This window comes from Pogona vitticeps, chromosome 5 (assembly GCF_051106095.1).
Source record: "Pogona vitticeps strain Pit_001003342236 chromosome 5, PviZW2.1, whole genome shotgun sequence".
Classification (NCBI taxonomy): domain Eukaryota; kingdom Metazoa; phylum Chordata; class Lepidosauria; order Squamata; family Agamidae; genus Pogona; species Pogona vitticeps.
This window is the reverse complement of record NC_135787.1, coordinates 44,424,277-44,449,076: the sequence shown is the minus strand read 5'-3', so window position 1 is coordinate 44,449,076 and position 24,800 is coordinate 44,424,277. Positions and strand designations below refer to the sequence as shown.

General features: G+C 38.7%; 2 protein-coding genes and 1 non-coding gene across 6 annotated transcripts in view; 1 reads left to right on the top strand and 2 right to left on the bottom strand.

Moving 5' to 3' along the window:
• The window catches only part of SH3D19 (SH3 domain containing 19), a 91,452-nt gene extending 75,004 nt beyond the window's left edge, over positions 1-16,448 (top strand). For all 4 annotated transcript variants that reach the window (XM_020781319.3, XM_078394770.1, XM_078394771.1 and 1 more), the window contains 6 exons: positions 958-1,016; positions 4,887-5,074; positions 7,360-7,406; positions 8,379-8,565; positions 12,214-12,311; positions 13,063-16,448. In XM_020781319.3, coding sequence (XP_020636978.3) covers positions 958-1,016; positions 4,887-5,074; positions 7,360-7,406; positions 8,379-8,565; positions 12,214-12,311; positions 13,063-13,179 — 696 coding nt within the window. In that variant the 3' untranslated portion in view covers positions 13,180-16,448. The remainder of the gene's footprint in view (positions 1-957; positions 1,017-4,886; positions 5,075-7,359; positions 7,407-8,378; positions 8,566-12,213; positions 12,312-13,062) is intronic.
• A 2,722-nt stretch (positions 16,449-19,170) lies between these two features.
• RPS3A (ribosomal protein S3A) lies at positions 19,171-23,621 on the bottom strand. The gene is made up of 6 exons (XM_020781318.3): positions 23,448-23,621; positions 22,525-22,628; positions 21,940-22,127; positions 21,001-21,209; positions 19,611-19,720; positions 19,171-19,324 (listed from the first exon to the last, which is right to left on the bottom strand). Exons 1-6 carry the CDS (start codon positions 23,507-23,509, stop codon positions 19,203-19,205), a joined length of 795 nt encoding a protein of 264 aa, XP_020636977.1. The 5' UTR covers positions 23,510-23,621; the 3' UTR covers positions 19,171-19,202.
• On the bottom strand, positions 19,496-19,562 carry LOC140707925 (small nucleolar RNA SNORD73). Its single transcript, XR_012088054.1, has one exon. It is a non-coding gene; the product is annotated as a small nucleolar RNA SNORD73 (small nucleolar RNA).
• Positions 23,622-24,800: the final 1,179 nt, after the last annotated feature.

Below are 24,800 nucleotides of genomic sequence, written 5' to 3'. Positions count from 1 at the left end.
TTACAGTGGCCTAATACCTAATATATGTAGTTGTTCATATATTCATCATAATAAATATATAGGCTTTCATGACAGGTCCTTAGGTGAATGGGCAAACACACTTGAATGTAACCATGAAAAATTATTTGCTACATACATATGTATATTTTTGGGTTTTTTCCTGTTTGCTCATTTACAGTGATCCATTTAGTTAATTAGTTCCAAAAATATAGCAACAAGCACAGTTGTTCTGGGTTCTTTGATAGTCTGGCTGAGATATATCACAAATCAGATAGGAAATCTGATTCTGGGTGCAGTTACTGCTTTGCAGTAAAAGTTTACAACAGTCTTTCTAGGCCCTTTGTGGCTGCTTTCATAGCATATATTTCCTGAGTATATTGCCAGAAGCCCTGTGTCAGAGTCTCTGGGTAATTTATCATTAAACCCAGCTTCTTAAAATTCTGCTTATGTATGAATAAAGTTGTAGACTTTCAACATATGTTTATATCTTTCAGCTTGCAGATGGCAAGATGTCAGAGATTAAAGTTCTGGAACAGATATGTCTGAATAATAATTCTGACCATTGTGATGTGAATGAGCAGATAATAGATAGTAATACGTATTAATTAGCAGCAGGTGCCAAATGCAACAGCATATAATTATGTTCTGTCCTGATTTCATCTAGTCATGTGTGCAGCCAAGAGAGGACTGTTGGTACTGAGCTGTGCTTTTAGGAACAAAACAAAAATATAGAACATGGCATGTCTTCCAGAATACCGAATAAAAAGTGATAATGAAACAAACCCCTTCAGTTTTGATCAGTGACCCAAACATTCCAACAATTGAGCATTGCCACATGAAGGTTACAGCTGGAACTGCAGCTTTATTAAACGAGTTGGTATAAACCTTATTGTGTTTCAAAAACTAAATACATTCAATAGCCGAAACATTTAAATCCTCTTGTTTTCTGCTTTCTAGGTTGATGTTCTGGGAGAAAGCGACAGGAAAAAAGTAAACTTTTCATCACCAAGTATGATGTATGTCTTTATACAAATGTTCACCTCACAATAGTACCTTAAAGTAGTATCTAAACACTGTACCTGTTAGTGAAACTGAGGATCCATGAACAAAGTTTCAGTTTTGCAAAAGAAAAAAAAGCTCTTTTATGCTGCAGCACCTCTGCAAAGCTGCTTCTGTGGTTCAAATTAATTGTGTGTAGTTATCACTGTACACGTAACCATAACTGGAATTATGAACAGAAGTCGGAGAGTTATGTGCACACACGCACACACACATATAGTCATGTGAAAAAGAAAGTACACCCTCTTTTAATTATATGGTTTTATGTATCAGGACATAATAAAAATCCTCTGGTCCTTAGCAGGTATGAAAATAGCTAAATATAACCTCAGACGAACAACAACATATGACGTATTACACCATGTCATGATTTATTTTACAAAAATAAAGCCAAAATGGAAAAGCCATGTGTGAAAAACTAAGTACACCCTTACTGTCTCCATAGAAATTAAGAGGCTAAGTAGCATCCAGCTGTTGTTAACCAAATGCACTTGAGTAACTGATTATCATAAGTGTGACCACCTCTATAAAAGCCAAAGACTGATGGTCTGGATTCAGGAGTATGTTAACACAATGGAGGAAGCACTTAAGCAATGCTCATAGAGAAGCAATTGTTGCTACACATCAGTCTGAGAAGGGTTATGAGGCTATTTCCAAACAAGTCCATCATTCTACAGTAAGGAAGATTATTCGTAAGTGGGAAATATTGAAAACAGTTGCCAATCTTCCCAGGAGTGGATGTCCAAGCAAATTCACCCCAAGGTCAGATCTTGCAATGCTCAGAGAAATTGCAAAAAAACACCAAGAGTTACATCTCAGACTCCACAGGCCTCAGCTGGCATGTTAAATGTTACAGTTTATGAGAGTACAATTAGAAAAAGACTGAACAAGTATGGTTTGTTTGGAAGGGTTGCCAGGAGAAAGCCTCTTCTTTCTAAAAAGAACATGGTAGCACAACTTAGGTTTGCAAAGTTGCATCTGGACAAACTACAGGACTTCTGGAAAAATGTCCTGGGACAGATAAGACCAAAGTGGAAATGTTTGGCTATAATGCACCGCACCATGTTTGGTGAAAAGCAAACACAGCATATCAGCACAAACTCCTCGTATCCACTGTCAAACACAGTGATGGAGGGGTGATGGTCTGGACTTGTTTTTCAGCCACAGGACTTGGAATCTTGCAATCATTGAGTCAACCATGAACTTCTCTGTATGCCAAAGTATACAGAATTAAATGTGATGCTATCTGTCTGACAGCTAAAGCTTGGACAAAATCGGGTCATGCAACAGACAATGATCCCAAGCACACCAGCAAATCAACATAATGGCTGAAAAAGAAAAGAATCAAGGTGTTGCAATGGCCCAGTCAAAGTCCAAACCTCAATCCAATTGAAATGCTGTGGTGGGACCTTCAGAGAGCTGTGCATAAGCAAATACCTACAAACCTCAACGAACTGAAGCAATGTTGTAAAGAAGAGTGGGCCAGAATTCCTCCACAACGATGTGAGAGACTGATAAAGTCATGTAGAAAAGGATTACTGTACTTCCAAGTTATTGCTGCTGAACATGGATCAACAAGCTATTCAATCATAAGGTATACTTAGTTTTTCACACAACTTCTCCATTTTGGCTTTATTTTTCTTAAATAAATCATGACATGGTGTAATATGTCATCTGTTGTTCATCTGAGGTTCTATTTACCTAATTTTCTGACTTGCTAAGGACCAGATGGCTTTTTATTATGCCCTGATACATAAAACCATAGAATTCAAAGAGGGTGAACAGAACTTTCTTTCTCACATGACTACCTGTTGCATGAGCCTTCTAAGCCCACAAAGGGTTTTCTGAATTCCAGCAAAAGAAGGCTGGGAAACTTGCACCCTCCTGAAAGACCTCATGTGCTAGCAGAAAGGAAGGAAGCACAGAATATACTGTATCAGTAACAGTGTGACAGGACATCATTAGCTCAGACAGATATCCTTGCTTTTTAGAAGTTGAGATACAGATGTCTTGATGACCTGATTCAGTTGAAAATACTTTTGAGTTTGTAGTTTTAAAATGTTAGTCTCTTTCTCCTTGCTCATTCAAAATCAATTACAACTTCAGGTAACACATAAGACTTTTTGTGTGTGTCAAAGCTAAACATTAGTTTGATTTGCCATGATTAAGGGAGCTGGCAGATGGGATCATATCTCAAACAAGCCTTTCATGTTAATTTGTTCTACTTGTGCAGTCTGTACTTGTGGCAGATAGGCAATAAAATGTTTGAAGGGGAAAAAACAATTATTTTGATGAAGATTCTCATTAAAAAATGAGTTATGTCCGTAAGGTAATGATCGCAAATGCCTTTATATCTGTTAGGCAGCTCCTAAAGCAAAAATGATTGCCTATGTTCAGCTTCATGGCTCTGTCCTTTGAAAATACAGTTTTGAAATTACATTTAAGGTACTGAATTAATTAAGTACAACTATTGAGTGTCTGAATACTGTAAGATTATCATACAGAAGATCTTTGTCTTTCCCCCCTTTTTGAGAAATAATTTATTTTTCTGCAGTAGACTGGAGATTAATACATGCAATCATGATTCAATAGGGTGATGAGATTTTTTTTTCTTTTAATCTTTCATTTATTGTGACATTTTTACTATATAAAGAAAAGTATTTTCGGAAGCTGAACATTTCATATTTCAGAGAACAGAAAGAGATCTGTACTATTTATTATCAAAATTAACTAAAATACCAGTTCAAAAGCCCTGGAAATAATACATGAAAATCATTGTGCCTCACTTATATTGTTGAAATGGCATTCTAGTTAGAAATTAAGTGTACTGCTTGAGTTGCTTTTCCTTCTTTCATTCTTCAAAAGTCTTTTTAGTCCAGCCTAGTTAACAGTGACCAAAATAAACAAAAGAATAGATGTTTCTAGATTGTGCAAAATCTAGTGATGTCAGTGAAATATTTATTTCCTGAGAAATGTATCAGTGGTTATACTACTTACCTAAAATATGAGACAAGCATTACAACCTTGCAGTTCTTTTTCACCCTTAGATTTTAATTTGAAAAGATAGACTATGCCATGTGAACAGTATTTACGTTTTCTCAATCTTCTCATGAGCCTAACTATAGGTTCTGATAGCCACAGTCCATTGCTGTCAGCCGAGAGATAAAATAAGCAGTGTTAATTTCTATCTTATTAATAATTCCCATTCCCAGTTGAAAACAAAATTGAAATCTGGGGGTGATTGTGGTGTTTTTGTTTGAGTTTTTGTTTTTTGTTAAGAGCCAGGAGGCATATAGAAGTCCTACTGTTTCTTTGTGCATTATGATCATGTATGTGTTTGTGCAACTGCATGGAGAAGCTTTAGTAGTGAGAGCTGAATCATATCCTGAGCTATTGTAACAGTACCAGACTGATGAGCAACTAGCATCTGTGTATCATCTTACATCCATGATCGTATCTGAGGCATTGGACACGTGTGTGGATAGTTAGAGTTTCCATTACATGGATCTGATACTTTATTCTGACCATTATGACTGCCCAGTCCAACAGAAAGACTTTAGCTATTTCGTTATGGAAATTAGTGACTATAACAGTTAAAACAGCACATATTTCTCTCACATGTATGGGTAGGCATGCCCTAGGATGTGTTTAGTGCTATTCAAAAAAGGCAGTTTGTCTGTTCGGGTCAGCAATGAGATCTTTTTTTTTTAATGCGGTGAGTGAAATCTCAGTAGCACCTCAGTGCAGTTATGGCTGGGATTTAGAAATTAGATCTTTTTTTAAAAAAAGAAAACTATTCTTGATTGACTGATTGATTCATATTTTAGTGGCCCTAGATGTATAGCTCGATTTGAATACATCGGAGACCAGAGAGATGAACTAAGTTTTCTGGAAGGTGACATCATTCTTTTGAAGGAGTATGTTAATGAAGAATGGGCCAAAGGAGAACTGAGAGGCACCTCAGGAATTTTCCCCTTGAACTTTGTAGAAATTATTGAAGATCTACCTGAATCAGGTAAAAAAAAAAACTAAGCAAGTACAGTGGGGGCTTGACTTGAGAACTTAATCCGTATTGGAAGGCGGTTCTCAAGTCAAAAAGTTCTCAGGTCAAATCTGCATTTCCCATAGGAATGCATTGAAAACCATTTGATCCGTATCTGCTCTTTTCCGTCCATAGAAACTAATGGGAAGCTGCTATTCTGCCTTCGACCACTAGAGGGGGGATATTTTGTTTCTTTTTTTCTTAGGTCAAGAAAGGTTCAGGGAAGGCAGGGAAAATACAGTCCAGGCAGTACAGTACCAGGCAGTCCGAAGACTGTCTCCCAGTCCACTCTCTAAACGCTGGGAGGAGTGAGGAAGCAGACAGGCACCCTTTTCACTGGCCAACAGTTAACTGAAAATTCACATTTTGCACTTTCCCTGCCTCCCACATGGGTTTTTTTCAGTTCTTAACTCAAATCTAAGTACTTAAGTCAAGTCAATATTTTCTTATGAGAGCGGTTCTTAAGTCAAAATGTTCTTAACTCGAGCCGTTCTTAAGTCAAGACCCCACTGTAGGTCTCCAAAATTTTTTGAAGTGTGCTATATTAGTCAACTGGAAACACTGAAAAATTAAGTTTTGTTTTGTTTCTACTTAGCCACACAAAAAATGTCTTTGTTATTAATTCATGATTCATTATAAAAAAATTTTCCCCAATGTGCTTTCACATGATATTAAACACAAGGCCATAGTTTATGGCAGTGCTTCCTAACGGTCCACAGATTTCCTAAGACCACAATTCCCAGAAATTCTGGCCAACACAGCTAGTGGTGAAAGCTTCTGAGAGTTTTAGTTCAAAAACATCTGGGGATCCAAGACTGGTAACCATTGCTTAATGTGGAAGAATTTTGGAAAAAGAAGAGCGCTGTGACAGTTATCATGACATTCAGTATTTGAAGAAGCATCATGAAAATCATCCCTAATGTCACTGTTAAATCCTTTTCCCTTTCTCCAATTTGGAGTGTTCAAATGTGTGGATGTGAATGCACTCCATGCTGTGTTCAGGCATAAGTGCTCCCAAGCCTACCTCCCCAACCTGGCTCTTGGGTTCATGTATTCTGGACTCATAATGCGTTAAAACATGCCGGTGGGTGCTGATGTGAGATGTACTCCAAAGCATTTGGCGCTGAGGCTGAAGAAGATTGAGCTAGACTTTGTTGATGAAATGTGTTAGTTAAGTCTATAATCCCTCTTCTTTCACTCTTTGTTTTTACATGAGATTTTTTTAAAAAGTACAATTGATGGGATGGAATTATAACATAAATTAAATGGTGGATCAAAGAATTATAATTAAAATACAAATATAATTTTCACTTGGAGTTATTGGTAGCAGAAGAGTTTGAAATATTGACAGTCCTTTAGCCTGAGCTACTTCACAGAGTCCTTGTGAAGATAAAATAGGGAGGGAAAGAATCACATACTTACAAGACCTTGAACTTACAGAAGGTAGGCAGTATATAATGTGAAACCAAGGAAAATCAGTATTTGAATTGCTTAGAAATGCAGAGCTGAAAGAAAGCAGATGGGATTGTGCATGTGTATTTAAAGGCAGGGAGGCCCCCTTGTCCTGATCAGATGATTTATTTATTTATTTATTTATTTTATTTTATTTTATTTATTTATTTATATCCCACCTATCTGGTCGGATGAGGACCACTCTAGGCGGTTAACAATCATACAATGATACAATAAAAGTAGAAATAGACAATTCTAAGTAATAAAAACACTACATTGCGATACACAAAAAACAAAACAGAAAACAGTGAGAGGAAAAAGGTCAGGAATTATGTGAAGGGAAGGCCTGCCGAAACATCCATGTCTTTAATTCCTTCTTAAAGGTACCCAGCAAGGGAGCCCCGCAAATCTCAGGAGGTAGATTATTCCAGAGGCGAGGAGCCACCGCCAAGAAGGCCCAATTTCTTGTCTTTTCCTTCCGGGCCTCCCTCGGCGTTATGCTCCTCAGCCTCACCTCCTGGCTCGCACGAGTGACACAGGTAGATCTTGGTGGGAGTAGGCGTTCTGACAAGTATCGAGGCCCTAAACCGTTTAGGGCTTTATAAGTAAGCATCAACACTTTGAAGTCGATGCAAGTATCTTGAAGACTTGATGCTTGAATTCATTTGCTTTTTCTTTGCTTTTTTCCATCTCTATTTGACTGTAACTCTTGCAGGCAAGGATTATTTTATTTTTAATCTCTGTACAGCAATTAGGAAATGTTAGCTGTTTAATAAATAATTTTGCTTTATTCTCCTTTTGCACAGGTGATGGGACCCCACTGAAGAATAAGAATTCCACACCTGTGACGGAGGTAATTTGTTTCCCATTTGATGTTATAGTCAGCATGGGAGTTGTACAATGCAAATGCGTCCTGTATATACTGCTATGCGTATACATTGTATATGTATTATGCATAGGCCAGAACCCTGCTTGTTTTTACCATGCATAATAGCTCTGGAGACAGAATGCTGTGTGGTTCTTCCTGACAGTTTCTGGCTTGAAATTTAGGCAAACTGGAAATTACCCGGTCACTTCAAACAAGGCTTTCCACACCTGCAAGACAAGAGCAGATCACTCTTGCACAAGCAACAGCCAGAGAGGAAAAAGCAGAAAGAATAAGCTGTTCCAGAAGTGCTTAGGGACAAACAGGGATACTAGTATTTGTATAAGATGGTGGGCATCTAATGTTTTTAGTCTGTGACTAGAAAGAGTACAGGAAATGTTTTCTTCTACAGGCACAACTTTTATTTCACTTTACCCATTCTTAAATTTTATTCATTGTTTAAACTCTTTCTCTTATTCTCTGTGTTTTCAAGCTCCTAAAGTGCACTGAAGACCCCTTGATGAAGGGGCCGTTTCCCACTGTTGTGTACCCATAAAAGGTAGTGATAGGTTTCTGGGTTAGAAGGCAGTTCTGTTTGGACCCTTACTGGGTCTGTGGTTGGATACTTATCCTCCTTTCCCCTAAAAGCCAACAAAATAAGGTTGGTACTCAAAATGCAATGCAGTGTGTTCCTTTCAGTAGAAAGAGTAAATAAAGAAATAACCTCAGTGCAGCTACAGGCTCTTTAAACTGCACCAAAGATTCACTATCTTTTCGTTGTGCCTCACAGGGCAGGATTGATATTAAGCTTCTCTCCCATTTAACCTCAAGTCACTAATCCATTTAAGCCTTTTAAATGATGCGTATAGAATTAATAAGGCAGGATTGCTTTCTAAACAGCACTAGAAAAGTTCTCTTTGTCATACACACTGACCTCAAGGCTCATTTCCATTTTCACAGGTGGAAGGACACGCCAGAGAGTGGTGTGAGGCGCTCCATGATTTCACAGCAGAAGCCCAAGAAGATTTATCTTTTAAAAAGGGAGACCGTATCTTGATATTAGAGCATGTGGACTCAGAGTGGTACAGAGGGAGACTAAACGGAAAGGAAGGAATTTTCCCTACGGTGTTTGTTCGTCTTTGCTCAGGTACAGTTCTGAAAGGGGAAGCTTCTGGCTCCTGTGTTAACCAAGGAAGTCAAAGTAAAGGCCAAAGCATTAAGAAATAATCCAAACATACATGTAAGGCATAGGGCCCAGGCCCAGCCGATGACTTGCATATTGCATTCAGGGGTTTATGTGGATGTGGCACATACATACAAGCCTCTTCGTCTCTCTTTTTAATGCTGCCTGCACTCATATTCACAGTTTGAGAAAGTTAGCTTTTTGGACTTCAGTTCCCAACATATCCAAGGAGCCCGGCCTCTGAGAGCTGTAGTCCAACAAGGTTAACTTTTCCAAGCCCTGCTCATGTTGGTAGCATGACAGAGTGAAAACAGGAGACCACTGAACTACAGTATGTGGAATTTGCCAAACAATAATGTGTGTGTGTTCAGCTGAATTATTTGTTTTTATGTGCAGTGTCCAAAGAGCTTCAGCCTATCGGGCAACTCAACAGCTGAGTAAATAAATGGGCCCGTGGTGTGTACAGTTTTGGTCATACTATGTAGGCAGCTTTCCCTAATGGCTGTCATCTAAAGGTATAGAAAAGGTTCCCTTGAGAGATGCCATGTATGTTTGTTTCTAGCTTCAGTAAACAGTTCAGTTTGGAATTTGTGAATTTATTAGGGAACACAAAACCCTTGAAGAAAAGGACATATGTTTCTCTGGAGTATTTGCTATCATTATCGTTAGTACTACTGTTGATATATCAAGCCTTGAACACTTTACTTCTCTGGCTTGTCGTCTTCCTGAGATCTCCTTTGGCTACCTACAACTTGTGAAAGCACAAGTGGTATTTAAAGACTAATCAGTTTTCTTTGCCAACAGCTTTTATGGACTCTAGCACACTTCACTAGATATGTACATACACAGCTTTGCTAGCTGCAGTTCACAAACACGTGTCTTACTAAACCTCTTAGGCTTTAAGGTGCCACACTTTGCTGTATCTGTTGCACTGGATTTAACAAAACACCCCTCTCCCCATTGATATCAGGCAGATTTAGATGATTTTGTTTTTCAGGCACCTGCTCAAGATACATCTCTTCCTTCAGTTAAGTAAGAAATGAGTATTCTCACCACCACCCTGACTATGCAGATCCCATACTTTGGAGAACTCAGGGCACTGAGCTTGAAGATAAACTTAACTTTGGCAGTATGTATATTGGTAGAACAGCCTTGACTGGTCCTTGGCAATACTGAATATTTTGACATGGAATTGATAATCCGTTCCAGTGTACTTTGGCACTCAAGAACAGGTAGTGCAAAAATAGACAACACATTAAAAGAAAAAATGTTTGCTTAGCGATAAAATGATTAGCCATACAGACTGTTGTGTGGTACATTGGTGGTATACAAAGTATAGTCACTGTAAACAGTTCTGTGAGGTGTCCAGATTCTGAAGGTACAGAATCATATGCAACAGCTTTTTACTGAATGTGCACCCATTCTGATTTTCTCATAGAAGTTACATAATTAAAGTTTGCATGTATGTTGCTAGGAATATAAAGTGGTTTCCCTCTTTAGATGTTGCAGTTGTAATCACAATACTAACTGCACTGCTGCTTGACCCATTCCTCAGTTTTAACGATCTATGCCACTGTTTAAATGTCTTGGAAATACGGAATGATTATGACAGGAGAAAGTCTTTAGAAACCTAAGTAAAAGCAGCCTCTAAACTAGAGTTTGGATCCATGCTCAGGCCCAGATGTACTTGTCTTCTTTCCCTCCATCCATCAAAGGAACATTAGGTGAGAAGTAAGATAACATTAGGTGGAAAGTACGATAATATCTTTTTCATGCCTGTTCTCTGGGCTCGGAACTCCCTTGTAAAGGAAATCCTTTGCGTTTCCTCCGCCCCAAACCTGGTTCACAGCATGAACATAAGATAGTGAGAGACTGAATATCCAGTATGTTCTAGATCAGATCGGAACTGCTTGTGGCAAGACCTTTGTCTCAAAAAAAATTTTTTGTTACTCCTGCCCCATGTTGTTGCAGTTCCATCCTTTCCCATCTCATGGAGGCTGTGTTGGACAGAGAACGCAAAGGTGTGGAACACCACAGAACTGGACATGTTGTTCTAGTAATACAGTATCAGTTAGCAAATGTTTACTCTTTGCAAACTGTAACTTACACTTCCATCAAGGAGAACTTAATTCTGCTGAGTAAAACATGAAACAAGTATGGAACAAATTTCCAGCATTTCTGGGCAGGCCGCCATGACACTAGGAAATACTCCCAGCATGAAAATTGCCCACAGAAAATTAATGTTGGCTGTGAGCATCAGTTCTACTGGAAGATCTCTTGACAGTATAAGCCCACCGCTGATACTATCAAATCATTTTCCTCTGATGTGTGCCAGCGTGTGAAAATACTGAGAAGTTTGCCAAATGGGATGGTAAAATGTACATTGCAACCTTCTGCAAAACTCATCTTAATGCTTTCAAGTACTTTTATTGTGATACATTCTGTTAGATATTGTAAAGGAGATGAAATACTTGAACATTTTCAGATCTCGAGAATGTCGCTGATCTAAAAGGGGAGGACAAGGGGATAAAAATCTGCAGTGTCTACTGCCAGAACTGACAAAGCTTACTCAAATCAGTCTTTCTATATGTTTCATTCTATATATAAGGAAAGTCATTCTTCCCTCTTCATACATTTTAAATAAAGGCCTTTTAATAGACAATTAGACAAACCAGAATCAATGATGCACTGTAGCTTTTCTACATGGATATGAAGTTATCTCTTAGGAGAGGGGCCTTATAATAGCTGAGAAGAAATATATTCAGGATGGATACATTCTAACAACTTATACCTTGAATATATTTCAAACTGCACTGTATTTTTTTATATATTGCTGATTATTTGACTGAAGCTTAGGCTTTGCTTGTAGAAATATATGACTTAGGAATAAGGATATATGGGGAGGCATACACACAATATTTGCTATCTTACAGTTTCACTGTTAACTAAAGAAAAATATAGAAAAAATTTGACAGTGGTTGCGATTTATCATGCTTTCTTCTTTGTAGGTATTTTTCTTCCTTTACGAAGAGAAATCTTGACAAAACCATCAGCTTCGATTAAAATTTCTTAGTTTGTTATTGACCAACTGAACATTGTTTTCAGTAGATTTGTGTTGAGGTTTCGAATTTAAAAAAATACACATTTGGAGGTATATTTTGGCAGTCCCATGACAAATTTGTAATTCCTCCAAACTGTAAAATCTACCTTTCTTCCCACTCCCTTTGCTGTACTGAAAACAGAACAGTTGTTAATCATCATCATCATAGAACTGCAGAGCTGGAAGGGACCCCAAGGATCAGAGTCCAATGCATCAAAGAGGCACAATAGGGAATTTAACTCCAAACCTCTGGCTCAGCAACCAGATGCTTAAACCCCTGAACATGTCTGACTAGCTGATAATTAGTAAATGGACCACTGCTTTTGCTTTTTTTAAAGAAATGCAGTGGCAAGTCACCACTGAAAGAAAATTGCAGTTTTTTCCCTACCTCCTTGCATGTAACAAGTATTCTTCCCTTCACCTTCCCCAATGTAATGTCACAGCAAGATGATGTGATAGCAGAGAAAAAGCCCAAATTAATATTTTAGTTGTGAAACAATTGTATCTTATAGGAGGAACTCAACCGGCGCAAACTCCAGGTGAGAAAAAAGGAAAAGCCAAGGCCCTGTATGATTTTCATGCTGAAAACATTGATGAACTTTCTTTTAAAGTGAGTAATTTTAAAATTCATTTTTATTTTCCACCGTGCTGTAATGTAGACAGAGCATTACAGAAATGTCAGTACTAACCTTCGTCACCTTAGTATCATTGTTTCATATAAACCAGTTAATTAACTGAGTTTATATCTAGAGTTTTTGTATACAAATATCCCCCCACTGGTGTAATTAACGAGTTACTGTCCACTCACCATTCCACTAATGACATGTGCTCGACAGAGCCTTCCTATCGCACTGTTGTTCGCAATGGATTAGCCACTCCTGGCAGGAGGCAGGATGACAAGCCTCTCTGACAGGTTGCAGAGTAGCTAATCCATTGCAGACAATGGCGCAATAGGAAGGCTCCATCGAGTGCATGTCCGCGGAAGAATGAGTGGACAGTCTGGCCCCATGAGGCCGGACCCTCATTTCCACCTGTGGGGGGATATTCATATTTGCATACGAATACCCCCATCTGTATTTATGACCCAAGTGTTGAAGCTTAACTAATGAAAGTACGAAGGGGTGGAAAGTAGAGTTTGTAATGGTAGTGAACAGTAGTGAAATTATGTGAGGTGTTTTTTTTTTTCAAAGTAGCTTTGAGTATTTGCACTCTTTGTTTAAGTGGATTCTGATCCACAAAAGCTCACACTGAAATAAATAGGTTAGGGCCACAATGTTTTGCTTCTCTTTTTTGCCAGCATATATTTAAGGGTTGTTAACAAAAACATATTCTTATTGACTACAATTTACTTATTCCAACAGGTTGGTGACATTATAACAGGGCTCGAATCTGTAGATGAAGAATGGATGAGTGGAGAATTACATGGCAAATTTGGAATATTTCCTAAAAACTTCATCCAGATTCTACAACTCTCCTAAGAATGAAACACAATTCTGCACCATCTCCCTATAAAAGTGAATATTTTATTAAGCACATTATATTTTGGGTAGCAGAGGCTGCCCTCTATGATCACGTGATCTAATCTTTGACTATCAAATGCATTTTTGCACTATTTTTATAATATACTAGTTTGTCCAATACTTTGTTTCCAGTTAAGACTCAGAAACTCCACCTCCGATCATTGTTCCAAGAAAAAGTTAACCAGCATGCATCTTGTTCTAGTATACAACTGAATATTCAAATATTAATTCTGCTGCATTCCATTTTCAGTAACTTGATACCCTTTCTTAACAGGCACTGTATGAAAACAGTAAACCCTGATTACAGGATAGCCACTGTAAAGTACTGGGTTTCAGGTTTTATTTCACTCAAACCAAGCAAGCTAAATTATCTACCGTGTAATGCATTATTTTGTATTAAAAGGGATTAAAAGAGCAGGATTCTCTGAAATGGTTCCGTGGTGATATGAACACAAATGGTTCAAAGACTGGTTTCACCTCATGACTGGTAGTGGTGTTTCCCTTCTGTCAGCTGATCCCCTATGTCTAGAATGATGTATGTTCAGAAAACCTGCATCACTTATTGTGAGAAAATAATGTGCATCCTATGCATTTGTGTGAAATCCTGACCTCATGGGTCATGGCTGTTCAATCCTACAATGCAAGACATCACTATCACAGATCTGTCCCAGCCTGTTCCGTCTTCTGTTCACTCTACTGGATTCCTTTCTGTCCTCCCAAAAGTGTGTAAATGTAAGACCAAGCAGTACATTCTTGTAAATTGGTTCTTCCCCCATGTTTCTCATGCTCCTGTTAAAATGAAACTTGCCAAGATAAAACAGCAGCCAGATGATAAGTTATTGTTCTATATTTGCAAGCTACAGATTTCTGTGGAGTAATTCTCATTATAGTCTTTAATCAGTCTGCAGCATAATAATGTATATCCATTTTGATCAAGAAACACAAACTACAAAAGCAATGACTGTAGTTGAACAAGTTGCAATTAGTCCACTCAACCATTTAAGTATTCCTTATTTGTGAAAAACAAGAACTTTGTAGTAACTTCAAAGCTCTTGAATGTGTAGTTTTGTAAGCTTTTATAGATAAAACAGCCTTCTCCCACAGCCATGCAGGGAATTTTTATATGGTACTTACAGACAACAAATCCCTCCCTTTAAGTGACGCTGGTATGTGCAATACAGCTAAATGGTTTTTCAGAGACAAATCAGAAATTTGAAAAACACTATGTGTAGATTAAGTAAATACTGTTTAATAGAATGTGTTTTTCCCCTCTACCAACCGGCAGTTATATTTCTGTTTGGGAACCAGATGCCCAATGTGTGCTTCTTTCATCATGTTTAGAATTAAAAAAACCTGCATAAAATTAAATTAACTATTAAAATATTAGAAATATTTACACTTTAAGTAGCCATATGCTATGTCTAAGATTATGCATATAACTACAAGGTGTCTATCTCCATTAATATTTGCAAATATAGTACATAAGAAATTCTTATTTTGGTATTTTTGGTGCAATCAAATAATTAGCAAGTGCTTTCACTTCAAATTGTAGCAAAAGTTCCAATTTTTCTTCTGCAGCTCATATTTGCTTCCCTATATGTGTACTTTCACATTTATACATATATATTTACTCAGAATATTGCTGATTTCTGCTATTATCTGGGGTCACAAATAGATGTCAGCTTCTTTTAAACAGATAGGAGAAAGGGTTACCCATTCAGGTAGATTTTCTTGATTTCACAGGGACATGTTTATGTATGGCCCTCAAAGCAGCGAACGGATTACTGCCTCCAGGCCTGTAGAAGCTGCCCATCTCTACTCTAAATTCAATGAATGAAGTCCTCTTGCAACACAGAGAGGTAAAATAAGGAAAATAATTTAACTGTGCCTAATATGAGGCAGTCTAGCAGCAGCACAATGGTTGCATGAGTCAAACATGGTCAAATATAGGCGGTATGCTATTTTTGCCCAAAACAAGGATATATGTCATCTCAAAAAGAGAACCACCACAGCTTTCATATCCACAAGACTTATCACTACACAGTCCACTCACTCCTTTTTAGACTATAAGTATCAGAATTTTGTTTGCAGAACCAAAGGTGTATAGACTTTAGACTTCTACCCAGCAGAGTACAAAAGCTTTACTGGTACAAAAGCTGCAACAATTTTTCCATCCAAGTTTAATATTTTGCTTTAGTTCAGCACATGACTTCTGTTTCATAGGCTTTATAAGATTTTCCCATTTTATACAGCTGTCTATGCCAATCCAGTTTTTAGGGTCCACTGAAAACCAATTTTGAACACACTGTTCACAATGTTTACTTGTTTATATAAAACATCGGATAAGCAGACATGATCAACAAATTTTTTGAGCGAGTGGTTAATTTAGACATTTAGTGGCACTTGGGAAACTCCTATTTTATAGCCTTGTTAATGAAAAAACATTAATTACTATTTTCTCATTTAGATAGTGAATGGATTGTATTCTATTAGCATTTCATTTCATACATTTACATAAGCATCTGGCACGGTAGTCTCAGTTCTGCATACTAAGTTTGCCAAATGCCACAACTTCACTCCAACAGTGCCATCTAAAGGGCTCCTAATAGTTTTTCAGTGTGTTCTTAGAAAATCCTCATTAAAAAGAAATGTTTTTGTTTTGTCATCTCCTCCCAGAAGAATATAAAAATATTACAGATACCATGACCCTAAACCAGAAACCACAAAGTGCAACTCTCCAGATGTCACTGGATTACAAATACCAGTACTCCTTGCTATTGGAAATAGAGTAGTCTGGACAACTACTCTTTGCTCCTGCTTCTGAATTCTGCACTGACTACAAGAACAGGCCGATAAGAAAATAGCACAGGGCAGACTAGCTTAATATATTCCATCATTATAAAGTAGAAACAGCTGCTGTTTAATTGTAACATTTAGAGCTCCAGATTTCTTAAACCTACCAGATCATAGTCAATATCCTATTAAAAATGGAGGCCTTCCCTTATACCAGCAGTGCTAGAGGTTGCTCAACAAATGCAAGACAGATTAAGAACACAGGAGCCTGCTAGGGGCACACTTAGGCAATTGCCTTTCTATGATCACGCCTATGAAGACAAGCTAAGCCATTTTGACATGGTAAGTTCCATGTATGCTTCCACGGTGCAATATTTTCTGTGTATGTGAAATGTGTGTAAATAAACCATTTGACTTATACTGGGTATAAGCAATCACAGTCTACTAATTATTTCCAAAAAAAACTGATTTAGACATTTACTGCCAGTCAGATAAATTGCAACAGGCCTGACCCAACTGCTTTCAAAAAAATCTCGAATACCCAGCATCAGGATCATATCTAAAATCCATGTAATATAATTCCACAAACAGTACTAACAGAGCTGGCTTCAAATGTCAACTATACTTAACACGTAAAGTGAAAATAGCTTCTTCAAATTAAAAAGCTAGTAAGTGAAATTTCACTTCTTCATCAGATATCAGGAAGCTGTGATACAGGAAACTTTCTAACTCCTAATAATGCAAAAACAAGCCTCAATAAAACTGTAAAAAGTAATTTAAGATAAAAACTTGTTTAAACTTACAATTTCAATTAAAATGTCTCTTTAAGAACATAAGAGCCCTGCTAGATCAGGCCAAGAGCCCATCTAGTCCAACTTCCCGTCTCACAATGGCTCCACCAGATGTCTCTGGGAGCACAAAAGGCACCTGTCTCCTGATACCCCTTCCCCAGCATCTTCCTTTGGAGGCATCTTCCTTTGAAGACTGGAATTATACATCCCCATCATGGCTTGTAACCTGCGATGGACCTTACCTCCAGGAATCTGTCCAATCCCCTTTTAAAGGCATCCAGGCCATATGCCATCACCACATCCTGTGGCAAGGAGTTCCACAGACTAACAACATGCTAGGTAAAGATTTGCTTTTGTCTGTTCTCTCCCAACACTTAATTTGAGTGGATGTCCCCTGGTTCTGGTATTGTGAGAGGGAAAAGAGCTTCCCTCTATCCACTTTATCCATCCCCGCATACTTTTACATGTCTCAATCATGTCCCCCCTCATGCGCCTTTTCTCTAGACTAAAGAGCCCCACATGCTGTAGGCTTTCCTCATAAGGGAGGTGCCCTTTCTGGAATCCTTCTTACAGCCTGGTTTGTTCATGCTTATTCTAAAAATGTTTTTCTTCCTATGTGTATATAAGACAACAGGAAAAGGTTATGCTCAATGCTGGATAGCTTAGTTGGATCTGGCTGAAGAGGTAGAGGCTGGGAGTTCAATTTTTCACTGTGTCCTTGACAAAGGGTGGACTTGATGATTCATAGGAGTCCCTTTCAACTCTGCAGTTCTAAATTATAGTTATTCATTTTTGATAACTGGAGCTGATTTGCAGTACTGGCTTAGAGATAAGACTTACAAATGTGCAAGTAGAATGATGAAAACAAGATTTTATTGCCTCTGCTCATTATGGTACCTTCTAAAACAGTGCCCTCAAGACTTGAGAGATCCTGCTGAATATAGTAGAGCATGAGATCACTAAGGTGGTGAAAAATACCTCACATATTTGTGGGAAATTCCCTTTTCTCCTGGCACGAAGTACTACCCCATTCTTATTCAGCATATTTGGAAACCAGTAAAACTGCTTTAAGCAAGATTTTCACTAGCCTACCAATGTGCCTCAAGCTGGATCCAGTTCATAATATTCAAGGTATATAAACAATGATTTGAAAAGGAAAAAAGAAAAAGAAACAAAGCACTTTAAAACTATTTCTTTCTCAAACCAGATCCTCTACCAGCACGTCTTATCAACACAAACAAAAGAAATTTACAATAAGGCTTTCATATGGCCTAGAAAAGTAATTCACAGCCTTTGCTTATTAAGTGGGAATAATCTGTCTGTTTAGGCATCTCACTCCACACATACACTGAGCAAGAGCACTTAATTGAAACAAGGGTGGGTAACTCAAACCCTCTAGATTTTTGGGGGTGTAGAACTCTGATCAGCCCTATCCAGCATGTGATGAGGAACTAGACATGCTGTATCACAAAACTATTTGAAGACCAGAAATGGTCCCCCAAGATTAAAAATTAGGACTATGTGACCATTTATTTTGTTTCTAATGTGCAATTAAGTCACATCTGCCTTATGGCAGCCCTAACAGGGTTTCAAGGAATGGCTTCACTATTGCCACTGTCCAGTGAGTTTCTGTAGCCAAGAAGAGATGTCTGAACAGATCTCCGGAATGCAAGTCTGTCATTTTACCTATATATCACTGGCTCTTACCATACAATAAAAATAAAAACTAGCATGTTCAATAGCTTGAAAAATCACAGAATACTGGCATAATATATAAAAAACTGTTTTATATTAAAAATATATAAAACTATATATAAAATTATAAAAGAGGAACACATTTCCATAACCTAAGCAGCAGAAAACTGCAAACTCATAACTTTTGATAATACAAGTACAAGGCTTAAGACCACCTGACAGAAGTTAAGCTAAAATTTAAATGCAGCTAATTTGCTTTAGATGTTCTAAGGTCCATTATACTTTGTGTGTGATTTCACAAGATTCTGAAGTTAACAGGAAACACCAATCCTGAAATATCAAATAGTACTTTAATCTACCATCTATATACCGTAGAATTTTACTGAAACTGACTTTAAAATGCCTGCACTCCATCTGCATAGTGAATAATTATTACCTTAAAACACACACTCACAAAAATCCCTACTACGCAGGTTTTTGTCTGTGGAAGACAAATGGAAGTCACTCGCAGCAGCTTCTCACTTCTATCAATAGATCCCTGCTGAATTCTCAGGCATGTACCAAAATGGCCAAATAATAAAACAGCTTGTAAATCAGATAACCTTAGCAACCCACTTTGTGACTACAAAATACGGGCAGGTTTTCCATAGAAAATCACATTACCACAATGTTTATATTAAATCTTTTATTTGTGTATCTGGTTTAAACAGACTCTTGCACAGGGGGCTCATACCCATCAGCTCGCTCTACCTTGGCACCAGTTTCATCACCTGATGGTTTTCCAGCACCACCACCTTCACCATGCAATTCCATCAGCTTACCCACTGCAAATAATAATGCAATAGTTTAAATTAATTAATGCATCAAGAATTTTACACTGACAATCTAAATCTTCTGCAAAGTGTATCTGCTAAGAAATTCAACCAAATGTAAGATAACACCAGATCAGCATTCATTAGATGCCTATAAATAACCATTAAGAACTGTTTTATGGGAATGTCAGAATTAGGAAAGAATAATCATTGACTCATTTGGGACCGAAACAAATTGTCATCATTCATTCCCTCAATAAAATATAGTCAATATTTTGATAAACAGCAAAGTACTTACATTCAAACTTGGGCTTCTTAAGCATCTTGACTTTACGAACGTAGACATCATGAAGGGGATAGATTGACTGACATGCTTTTTCTATGTCTTTACCAATGCTGTCTGGGATCCTAGAATGGTAGGGAGAGAAAAAAACCTATTTATTTGCCAGCCTTTACAATTGCAAGGAACATTAGTAAGAACCGTGTCCAGAATTGAAATCTTCCAAAAGAAAGCACTATTTTTGTTTCTGTCTTTCAGAAAATTCCTCTTATGGCAAGAGGACAAGTACTGATGGCACCGTAGGGCTTGTGTTCAGAGATGGGCATAAACCACTACTTTGTGCCAATTTAAATTTTGGCCAAACAGGTGTTTGGTGCTTCCCTGACTTGCCTTCTCTGGGCCCTGCCTCTGACAGGGAACCTGCCAGAGAAGGTGGGCTGGGAACCACCGAACACTTGATTGGCCAAAAACCCAACCAGCACAAACCACCAAACCAGTAGTTTGTGCTCATCTCTATTTATGTTCTTTCTACATTGTCTAGGCACAACTATGATCAGAAAGGATGGCCAGGACCTGAATAAAGAGCAAAGGTACTTGGTTCATCTTGGTCAAAAAAATGTCAAGGAGTAATGTATTACAATATGTGTGAACAAGAGGATGGACTAACCAGGGATATTAAGGCAACACTCTAAAGATTCTCATCACATAGACACAGGATTATCTTGCACAAACTAAAGCTAAGCTAAAAAGCAAGTTGAATTAAAGCAAGAGATTGACTAAAATATGTTATTTGTATAGCAAAAAAAGATAGTGTATGATTGTGGAAGGGGGAATCAAACAGGAGACTGCTTAAAAACTAAAAAAAAGGGACATGAAATGAGTACAGGCTTGAGAAATATTAACAAAATAGGAAAAAAACCTGGCCTTTGTGGATTCATGGGGAAGAGAGAATAGGAAGAAGCACAATATGCTGAAACTTGATTCTTTTCAATTAAAAAAATCATTTATTAGATGACCCAGGCATATAATATTAAAACAACTACCTTCGTTCCAAATGTGGAGAAAATATTAGCCATGACTTGGAAAGTGAATAGTTCATATTTAGTAACAGTGAGCAGCAATCAAGAGACATTGATGAAACATGTTATGCCATCTTAGCCTCCATAGATTTTAAGAGGTGTGCTCCAAGTATGAGCAACTATGGATACATGATGCCACATATCAAACTGGGTAAGTTCCAAAACTATGAAAATTTAATGGTCTCTTGAGGATTACAAGAAGAAAAATATACGAGTTGCCAAACAGAATTTAGTTTGTACCACTATATTTTGCAGACAGCCTGTTGTCAGTAAAATCTATTTCAATAAAAAAGATTGTTCCTAAAGAATTGATACAAAATTCTACCCACAGCTTATTGACAACTTCTTTCAGGTCATTCGTTTGCACTTCTCGTGTCATGATTTCCACCATCTTCTTGCGGATCTGGCGGACCTGCTGGTGCTGGGCATAGGAAGTCTTGCGAATCTGGTTAGTGCGCTTCTTGGTGAAGCCAACACAGAAAAGGCGTAGAAGGTACCCATCTGTAGTTTTGACATCAACATGGGCTTCAATCATTGTCTGGAAAATTTGAACATGGTTTAACATGTAACAATACTATACTTAAATAGAAGCATCTAGTAATAAAGAAACACCGACCACCAACGTACCCTTTAATTTTCAGCCCCATTGGGGGGGCTCTGTCTCTTGAGTGTGCAACTTTGCCCCCCCCACTGGGTTCCATTGTGACCAGAACCTAATGTGACTGCTGCACAGAGGAGGAAGACAGCTGCGCACAGGGAGGCAGAGGCGCATGTGCACCCAGCTTTGTGGGAACCTTGTCAACCAGGCTTTATTTAACTGCTACATTGTTTTTCTCTAGGTGAGCCAATGCAGCTCGCATAGTTAAAAACAAGTACAATTAAAAACATAATGACTTATGCATACAATATAAATCATAGCACCAAATTGCCAGTACTTAAGGAACTGCTGGTTGTATTCCTCATTACCTTTGGAGCCCTTACTGAAGTCCTGACATATCAGTTGGCACTTCAAGCGTTACACGGAATAATAAAAACATAAACTAAGCTTAAGAAACCAATCTAACAAACCTAAGTAGTAACATCTTCAGAAACCAGATAATGTAAGTAACCTTTTATGATTTGCTTGGGATGATTTCTCGTACAGCTGGCATTTTGGAAACACATCTATTACTCCTCCCTAAACAAAACACCACCAACCCACCCAAAAGGAGGCCTCCAAACTGCATTTAAAACTTAGTATAATTATGTCCATTAGAAACATTACTAACCTGCCATTTTTTGACCATTGAACACATTTTGTCCCGTGTAAGATCCATACCATGGAAGTTTGTCAAGCAGTTTTTCCCTTGCACATCCTCTGTGATCAGTTTGAATTTACGGAAGGCGACTTCATCATTTTGAAGATCAGCAAGACTTACTTCAAATACACGGCCCTTAAGTCCATCAGAGGCAATTTCTGTAAATATTAATTACTGTTACAGTACTCTTTGTTTCCTATAAACTCTAAATTATCTAGTGCTAACAGATTCCAAGATAGTTCTCAGAATTGTCTTTCTGTAGGATGTTAAGATGAAATAAGTAAAAAAAAACACAATACTGTAAAGTCTGCTACATTTCAGGCTACTTATTTTTTTCTTTCCTTTAAGGAAGTGGCTCTCACTTCAAATTTCAACATAACCTTTCTCAGACTGCTGAATTCAAAAGGTCTAAGGAATGACATTTAGACATCAAAAACACTACACACAATTTTTGAGAAGCGGCAGCACAAAACCAATTAGCAAGTCTGAAGCCAGCAACTCCTAAGGAACTATACCATAACAGCAAACATTTTATTTAGAAGTTACAGTACTTACTTGTTCCCTGAGTCCTGGTCACTAATGTCTTCCCAATGTTTCGAATATTGAACATTGCTGGGGCCTTGACATCATACCAGTCCTTCTTTGAGAAAGGATCGACCCTAATTTTCGAGAGAAGAAGTTGGTCAGACTAGCTCACTTGATACTTAATGTTACTTTCTAGCATGCAATTTTTTGAAGAAAAAAACCCATCTCCTTTTTAAATTTCTCCCCACCCAAACATGTCCTCTCTCTTCCCCATTTACGTATGATTAAAAAAATTAGTCTCCCAAGTGAAAACGTCGACGAAAACCCCAACTCAGGTTTTGAATCTTTTCCAAATACTACAAGGGGCACTTCTATTTTCATTTTTGCAGCCAACGTGTGATTTTAGATTATGCACAAAAGGTCTGCAGCAACCAAAGGGCAGCGAAATTTATTGCTACGAAATTACCATGCACGTGATAACCGATTTGGTCGTGCAGAACGGTTCCTATTTGCACAGCCGTGCAGGAAGGGCAACGTTGCTCTCCAGCCTGAAATCCGGGCCACTCCGTTACCCGGGCGGAACGGGAACGGTGGCGACCCCTCCCGTTCCCATTTTTCTAGCAATTCTCTTTTCCCGAGCCATTCCCTCCAAGGGACGAGAGGCAGCAGCGGCCAAAACCGCCTCTATACAGTCGCGACTTGCCCCGACTTTCAGGCCACCAGGAAGGCAATTCGAGAGCCGCAGCTCTAGAGCGGCGCGCCCGTGAGGCTGCCTCCCGGTCCCCGCACTTCTTCCTGCTCTAGAGAGCGGCCACGACAGCAGCGCTTCCTCCACATCGGCCCTCCTTCCGTACTCCATCCAGCCAAGATCGGAGGCATCCAGCGACCTCCAGCCGCGGCTCCCGCTCCGCCGCCTTCCTGCCGCGCCCGCGTGTCTGCCCAGCCCGACTTACACTTTCTTCTTTGCGCCCTTCTTGCCTCCTTTAGTGAGGCGCTTGTTCTTGCCGACCGCCATGGCGCTCCGCCGGGAACCAAAAAGGCCGACCTACTCAAACCACGCGAGGTTATACGAGAAACGGGCTCGCGCGAGAGCGGCGAGGGACGCACATGCCTGCCGCGAGAGGCGCAAACCGCGCGCGGCTTCGGCCGAGATCTGGTGGGAAAACCACAGCGGCCTCTGGTGGCGGATTGTGCGATGAGCAGGCGGCAGATTGCTAACGGGAGGGGAGGGGGAAGAGGGAGTCGAGTAAACTTCTCTTTGATGAGTCTGTACTTTTCCGCCCCACAATTAGGGCATGCTGAGAAATGGTATAGCAAATGCAAATAGCCTCTCCGCACGGTTGCTACAAACGGAAACCACTCTTTCACACAGCTCCGAACTGGGCGAGAATTGGAAAAAAAATGTATTTAGATCCACACAGGATGTGTTTTTAGACCGAAAAGAAAAAAGTGGTTTGCGGATACTTAAAAGATGATGAAAATTAAGATGGTATAAACTTCAGCCCACTTCCTCAGGGCATGATGCACATTTCCCATAGTTATAGATATGTATGCAGTAAATAAGCGAGGGAGAGCAGGCAGGAACTAAACGTAAAACAAGCATACCTGGGATTTATGAGGAAATGGGTTGTAGTCTTGAAGGCCTCTGCAAAAATAAATGAACAATCAATATGCTTTTTATTGTGACTGCTAGAGGGGCCTGTGTTACTCTTTGTTGGGGTTTTGCTCTAATATAGGTACTTCTTATATTTATGCCACTTTGGAGTGGTGCCCGTGAGAATCACTTGGGTTGGCACCTCCCTGACCCTACTATTTTAGAAGTTTTTACAAAACAGCACTAGTTTGCCTTGTTCCACATTACTGTATATTTTAACAATACTGTATTAGGGTCCTGTTGGAAACCTGTTGTGAGCAGTGAATAGAGGGATGGACTTAGGAACCTGGGGTTTGAATCCCCCCTCAGCCATGGAAGGTGTGGAAGTGGTAAAACCACTCCATAAATATCTCACGTACCTTGAAAGCCTGGTTAGGGTCACTATAAGTTGATTCCAAATTGACAGCCCATAATGTAGAGCAGAAAGGCAAGGATCCTAATAAAAGCAAAGTGTCAAAAAATAGCTTAGCAAATCGACACTTCAAACAGCTTTCACAGCATAATAACTACCAAACCTGTAACATTTCTCAACCAGGCCTTAACAGTAATTATAGTGTCAGAGTCAAACTCTGACATCTCTCAAAGACAATTACTTGTAATCTTCCTTAAAAATAAGTGGTTTCCAAATGATTTATGACAGTCACGTACATCA

Bases quoted from the DNA above. Each gene is read 5' to 3' on its own strand.
- RPS3A (XM_020781318.3), bottom strand. From the start codon at position 23,509: ATGGCGGTCGGCAAGAACAAGCGCCTCACTAAAGGAGGCAAGAAGGGC. The intron at 22,128-22,524 runs GTAAGTACTGTA...TAATATTTACAG, and splicing joins GACCAGGACTCAGGGAACAA to AAATTGCCTCTGATGGACTT. The intron at 19,325-19,610 runs GTAAGTACTTTG...TATTATTTGCAG, and splicing joins TAAGAAGCCCAAGTTTGAAT to TGGGTAAGCTGATGGAATTG.